The 6,793-nt window shown below is 34.1% G+C and overlaps 1 protein-coding gene across 1 annotated transcript; it reads left to right on the forward strand.

Moving 5' to 3' along the window:
* The first annotated feature begins 143 nt into the window (after positions 1-143).
* Positions 144-2,642, forward strand: c17h1orf115 (chromosome 17 C1orf115 homolog). Its single transcript, XM_056477130.1, has 2 exons — positions 144-509; positions 1,679-2,642. Exons 1-2 carry the CDS (start codon positions 213-215, stop codon positions 1,808-1,810), a joined length of 429 nt encoding a protein of 142 aa, XP_056333105.1. The 5' UTR covers positions 144-212; the 3' UTR covers positions 1,811-2,642.
* Positions 2,643-6,793: the final 4,151 nt, after the last annotated feature.

Here is a 6,793-nt window from a genome sequence, read left to right on the forward strand (position 1 = left end):
TCAAATTCTGAATATCTCTAGCTGAACTTTGCTCATATCATAGTTTAAAGTCATCAAATTATGTAAATGTATTTTATCACTGAGTAATAGGCGACACTTACTGGATGCCAACTTCTGAAGTGCGCATGCGCTGAACCATTCCAGGTGAAGTTAAATGAACTTTGGACCTGACGCATTCAGATTCCAATGGACGTTGTTTAGTTGTGAAGAAAATGCCTCGCAAACGTGTCAAATACAAGCGGAAATCGAAGGATAAAAAGGGGGACAAATCTAAAATTGTACCTAGTAAGGCCGATCAACCACCTGCGGAAGTAATCAAGGCTCAGCATCAGTCGCATGTGCTGGATCAGTCACTGAAGTCCGTCAACAAGAAAGAAAAGTCCGCCAAACAAGTGCACATCGCTTTTCTGCAAGAGAAATACGAGCCGCTGGTAGAAGAGGATATATCTGACCAACCACGAGATGACAATAGCAAGAAAAAACAAGACAAGTACAAAAAGTTCAGAAAAGTTCGTCAAATTATTTGTTTGTTTGATTGTGACTGTTTTAACACAAGACTAAATAAGGCCTAACACGGCGCGAAGTCCGAGAATATACAATACTAGTGAATATATAGTATGTATATATATATATATATATATATATATATATATATATATATATATATATATATATATATATATATATATATATATTGCTTTAAAATCTAAACCAAAACATTAAAATTATGTTGAAAAACGTCTTTGAAATAAATTTAGATAAGTTAACCACATAGAACAATAAATAAAATACACAAAAAGTTTGGATACAATTGATAACCTTTGTGGGAAAATGTAAACGTATTCTACACTGAAAAACAAGATGATTCCTTGCATTTACTAAATTTTTAAGTGGTTGTAAAGAATTTATTTGGGCTGAATTTAAAGAAACAAATTAAGTTGAACATTACTAAATGTAATTTGTTTAAATTCAACCCATATAAATTGTTTGCAACAATTTTGCAGAAATATTTTTTTCAGTGTACAATAAATTTTTTTTACAAATTTACAACAAATTGTACAACAAATACATTTTTTATACTTTTATCAATGTTTTCTGGTACATTTGAATATATAATATTTAAAATATAAGTACAACTGTTTTCAAATTGATATACAAATTTAATTCTGAATCTCAGATATAAATTGGCATGGGCTTAAGTGTATTGACATTACTTAAAATGTAAATAAACATCCCTATATTATTGTTTTAGGCATTTTCAAATACAGTATATATGATTAAACAAATCCAGTTCATTTAAATGTTCAAAAACATTTTAAATATCCTTATATGTTTGACCAGCAGAGTGCATGTAAAACATTAACAGGCATAGTCCTGTATTTTTTATTTGTTTGTCTTAACAACTGATTTTTTATTAAGGAACACATTTCTTAACATGAACAACACAATTTCTTGAACAACACAATACTGTCCTGTGTCTTTAAATAGAAAAAAGACTGAATTTTTTTTTTTTTTGACAGCAATGCCAAATAGGTTTCTTAAATGTAAATACTTTTTTTTATTAATTGCAATACACTTTAACCACACTTTAAGAACATTAAATCATGTTTTGTTCTCATTTTTATTCATCCCTTTTTTTCTTTTCTTTTTTTCTTTTCTTTTTTTTTTTTTTTTGCAGAATGTGCGAAAAGCTTTTCGTTACAGCTGGAAGTGTCTAGTGGTTGGACTGCAGAATTTGAGCACAGCCTATTCAATGCCTTTAGGTGTCTCTGTCGTGCCAGAAGTTCACAGAGCCAGAGCTCATGTCTAACGTGTCTCCAGACGGCGTGTTACATCAGGAAGAGTGCAATTGCCCATCACTGGATTTTAACAGCCACTCAATGATATGCAACTCTTAATTTACACGTGAACTGGATGTATGTTTATTTATGTGTCATTTTCTGAAATGAGAATAACAGATAAGAGACTAAATTTGAGCTAAATTGTGCTTTTAACAAGTTAAAGATGCTGTGATGGAGTACCAATATGAGTGCACACATTCTTATGATATTTCCCAGCACTGGATTGCAGGTGGAAGGGCATCCTCTGTGTAAAACATATGGTGGATAAGTGAGCAGGTCATTCCACTGTGGTGACCCTTGATAAATAATGGACTAAGCCAAATGAAAATTAACAGATTAATTATAAAATAATTACAAAATAAACAGAGAAATTCTGGATGTTTAATAGGAAGGGTTAAGTAGAATTGTGGTTTTGTGGGTGTTTATTAAACTGAGTGTGTGTTTTCAAATGTAGTCACTCGATTAAATGACAGACCAAGACAGGAAACAGATATAAGGAGCTAAAGAGACAGAATTAATGTTATGTAGTATTTTTGTTATGTAGTATTGTTTCTTAACATCCAAATATTCATAATTGTTCTGAATGTTGTAAATGCATTGAATAAGCATATATGTGCTTCAAAAGTATGATATACATGATTCTGCATGTTTTTATTTTGTAATTATACTTGTGAAGAAATTGTTTTATTTAACATGATGTGCACTTTTTACATACACAAAGTGTAGCTTTAATATGAGTATTCAGAATGTTGTGCAAATGAGATGAACGATTAAATTGGACATGGAATGCTTGACAAAATATTTAAAGCCTAACAGAATTACTTCCACTTGTTCACCAATAGGAGACAGCAGTGTGTAGGACAACAGGGATGACGACATGAACAAAATGCTCTTACATTTATAGGAGATACAGTATAATCTCATCTAGGTTTATTATAATGGTCACATTAAAAATTTTATATTTTTATTTAATTGTTGGTATAAACACATAGTTTGAAGCTAATACATTATGCAATTAATAACATTTGCAAGATTTGATTACGCTTATTATAATTATTAAGAATACAATAAAAATTATTGTATTTAATATACGATACTTTTATTTAATATATTATTACAAAATTATTGTTTTTATTATAATAGTATTTCTGAACAAAGGCTCTGAGGTAGCAAGTTTATTATAAGAACATTATTATTATTAATATTTGTGTTTATTAGATGAATCAGGTGTTTGTATCAGCAATCAATATAAAAATATATATTAAATTAAATATTTATGATTATTACTTTTATTTTAATTGAATAAAAGATGGTCTGGGTGGCATATTTGAAAAAATCCAGAGACACCAGACAAACGGGGTAGCCTTTTTAAGGCACCATCTGGTTTCCTCACACGGTTCTCTCTTTCTTGTTTGATGTTTTTCTAGGTTGTTCCATCTTTACTAATTAATTAATCCACATCACCATGCCAGGGATTTCCCCACAGCTTCATTTCCAGTCATTTCATCATTACCTCAGATTCACCACTTATGCAACACACCTCATTGCTTTCATGTTTTAGATCTGCACATACTGTAGCTACGCAGCCAACAGAACAATCCCATATGATCTACAATTACCGCAACATACTGTACCGTGGTGCTCTAGTAGGAACTTTTAGCGTTGAAAGCCACCAGATAAGTTTCTGTCATTTCTAAAGTAAATGTTGTTGTTTAACCAAGGGAGGGATGTTAAAAATCAGGCAACAAGATGGCCATCAGCAAGGAGGGGAGCAGCTGTTACGAAGATAAGAATGTTTGAGACTTAAAATGCACTTTTTTTTTTTGTATTTATCAGAGGGCGTTGGACAGGGCTGCATGGCTGAAATGTGATCTATGGACCAAAGGAGATTAAGGGTTCATGGGTGTATTCAGCTGGCACTCGCCTCCATACAGGTGCTGTGGTAGAAGTTGACTTAATAGGTGGGCTGTGATCTCTCCGTTAGAAGATAACAAGATGCTTTTGTTAGAAGACGCCAGGTCAATGTGCACCAGATGAAGCATAGACGTTTAAATGAGCATTTTATGTTATTATCTACAGGCTTAATAATAATAAAGTCATCACTTAATTATCTCTAAGTCATAATAAAGAACCAAAAAATGTCTGTGAGGAAAAAGAGCAAAACGTAACAGAAATAGCATCACGTATTTGTAACCATTGTAACTGAAGGAGTTATGGAATGATTGTCGTTAGACTCTTTACATTGTAAAGTGTCCTAGATGCTGTCGGTTATCATCAATTATAATCAAATTTAATTTAATCAAAATAGTTTAAATAGGTTTAAATTCCACAAAAGAACCTGGTTCTTTCAGTTAAGAGTTATTTAAAATAACCATTCTGAGATAACTGTATGCACAGTAGTGTGAACCTAGTGGTTGAACTAAGTATTACAGTCCCAATTCAAAATATTGGAGATTATCCTGCACTCTGAACCTAAAGCAGGATATACACTTACTGGCTACGTTTTTCATAGGTACACTTGACCAACTGCTCGTTAACGCAAATTTATAATCAGCCAATCACATGGCAACAACTCAATGCATTTAGGCATGTAGACATGGTCAAGACGATCTGCTGCAGTTCTGCACCGAGCATGGGGAAGAAAGGTGATTTAAGTCACTTTGAACATGGGATGGTTGTTGTTATTTCAGAAACTGCTGATCTACTAAGATTTTGACAACCATCTTTAGGATTTACAGAGAATGGTCCAAAAAAGAGAAAATATCCAGTGAGCGGCAGTTCTGTGGGCGCAAATGCCTTGTTGATGCCAGAGGTCAGAGGAGAATGGCCAGACTGGTTCCAGCTGATAGAAAGGCAACAGTAACTCAAATAATTACTTGTTGCAACTGAGGTATGCAGAGGAGCATCTCTGAATGCACAACACATCAAACCTTGAGGCGGATGGGCTACAGCAGCAGAAGACCACACCGGGTGCCACTCCTGTTAGCTAAGAACAGGAAACTGAGGCTACAATTCGCACAGGCTCACCAAAATTGGACAATAGAAGATTGGAAAAAACATCATCTGGTCTGATGAGTCTCGATTTCACCTGCAACATTTGGATGGTAGGGTCAGAATTTGGCATCAACACCATGAAAGCATGGATCCATTCTGCTTGTATCAACAGTTGGTGGTGGTGGTGGTGGTGTAATGGTGTGAGGGATGTTAGTACTATTGAGCATCCTGTCAACATCACAGCCTACCTGAGTATTGTTGCTGACCATGTCCATCCACTTATGAGCACAGTGTACATATCTTGTGATGACTTCCAGCAGGATAACGCACCATGTCATAAAGCGCGAATCATCTCAGATTGGTTTCTTGAACATGACAATGAGTTCACTGTACTCAAATGGCTTCCACAATCACCAGGTCTCAGTTCAATAGAGCACCTTTGGGATGTGGCAGAACAGGAAATTCGCATCATGGATGTGCAGCCGAAAAATCTGCAGCAACTGTATGATGCTATCTTGTCAATATCGACCAAAATCTATGAGGAATATTTCCAGTACCCTGTTCAATCTGCACAAAAGATTAAGGCAGTTCTGAAGATAAAAGGGGGTCCAACCTGGTACTAATACCTTATAAAGTGGCCGGTGAGTGTAGATTGGCTCTCAATTTTTTTATCATTCATCATATGGAATTGAAAATGGAAATCACAAAAGTGATTTCAATGATATTGTTTATTTGTGCTCTTAAGTCTTTTATATTTGATTTTTTTTAACTGTATTCATAACACTAGTTATGATCCTGAGTTTGAACTGACCTTCACAGAAAATGCAGATTTCTATTAACAAGTTCTGTTCTGATAATAATAATAATGCTATTTTTCTCTTTGATTGTATCAAGTTCCCCCGTTAACAATAAATGTCACTAATTCAACATCAACATTTTTTTCTCCCAATATTATACACAGTCTTCTCTTGTCTCATCACTATTTATTAGACCTCCCAATAGCTGAATTTAGAAAGCTGAATCTAATTAAAAGACATCATGCTGCTGATGTTGCTTGATGGATGTTGTATTTACCTCCAGCTCCCTATATTAATTTTCAATTACTGTCAGTTTGTATCGTTTAATAAATTTAAGCAAGGCGTTTTTGTTAGGGATCAAACCCAAAGTCTTCTGGTCAATGATGAGCGTGCGCTGTGATAAAAAAAGACAGCTGAGAAATTATGAGAAGCAGGAGGCTGCAATTATTAAAATCCTCCAAAGTTCACTCTTTGGCTGGTCAGTGTGGCCTTATGTGGGTTAATATCTGCTGCATGACAAGACGACCTAATGACTTCATCTAAATAATCTGCCTTTGTCAATAAATACACTGGGTGCAAATTAAAAAGAAGAAATCTTCCCAGCACTTGAAGACATTGACAGGCTGTGTTTCATAATGTCACAATCAAACACAGACAGGCCGACTCCTTTCCAGTAATAATATCTGTCCTACAAAGAGGAACAAGAACCAGTGGACTGCTGGAAGATGCAGAGAAGGCCAATACAAGCATCAGCAGTTGTTATGATATTTACATTCTCCGTTGCCTCGAATAGAAACTTGTTTTCTAAATAAACGAGGCAGAAAGATCTTTAGATAACAAAATGAAATTACTGTTACTTGTAATCTGACTTGTTGAATATACAAAGAAATGTGATAAAATAATTATATAAGTACACTAAGACTGTTTTTTGTCAGTCACTATGCTAAACTTACATAAAATACTTAAAATAATCTGCTGTGGTTATTCTATAGTTGCTATGGTAATACAACAGTAATATAAACAACTGATTCAATACTGCACTGAGTGTTCTACTACTATAGGGTATATTATATTACACCACAGTTTACTGTATGCAAGTAAGAAAGCAATGTGTATTTATAAAGCGTATTTATTGTGAATGGCCATACACCCAAAGGGCTT

This window comes from Danio aesculapii, chromosome 17, assembly GCF_903798145.1.
Source record: "Danio aesculapii chromosome 17, fDanAes4.1, whole genome shotgun sequence".
Lineage (NCBI taxonomy): Eukaryota > Metazoa > Chordata > Actinopteri > Cypriniformes > Danionidae > Danio > Danio aesculapii.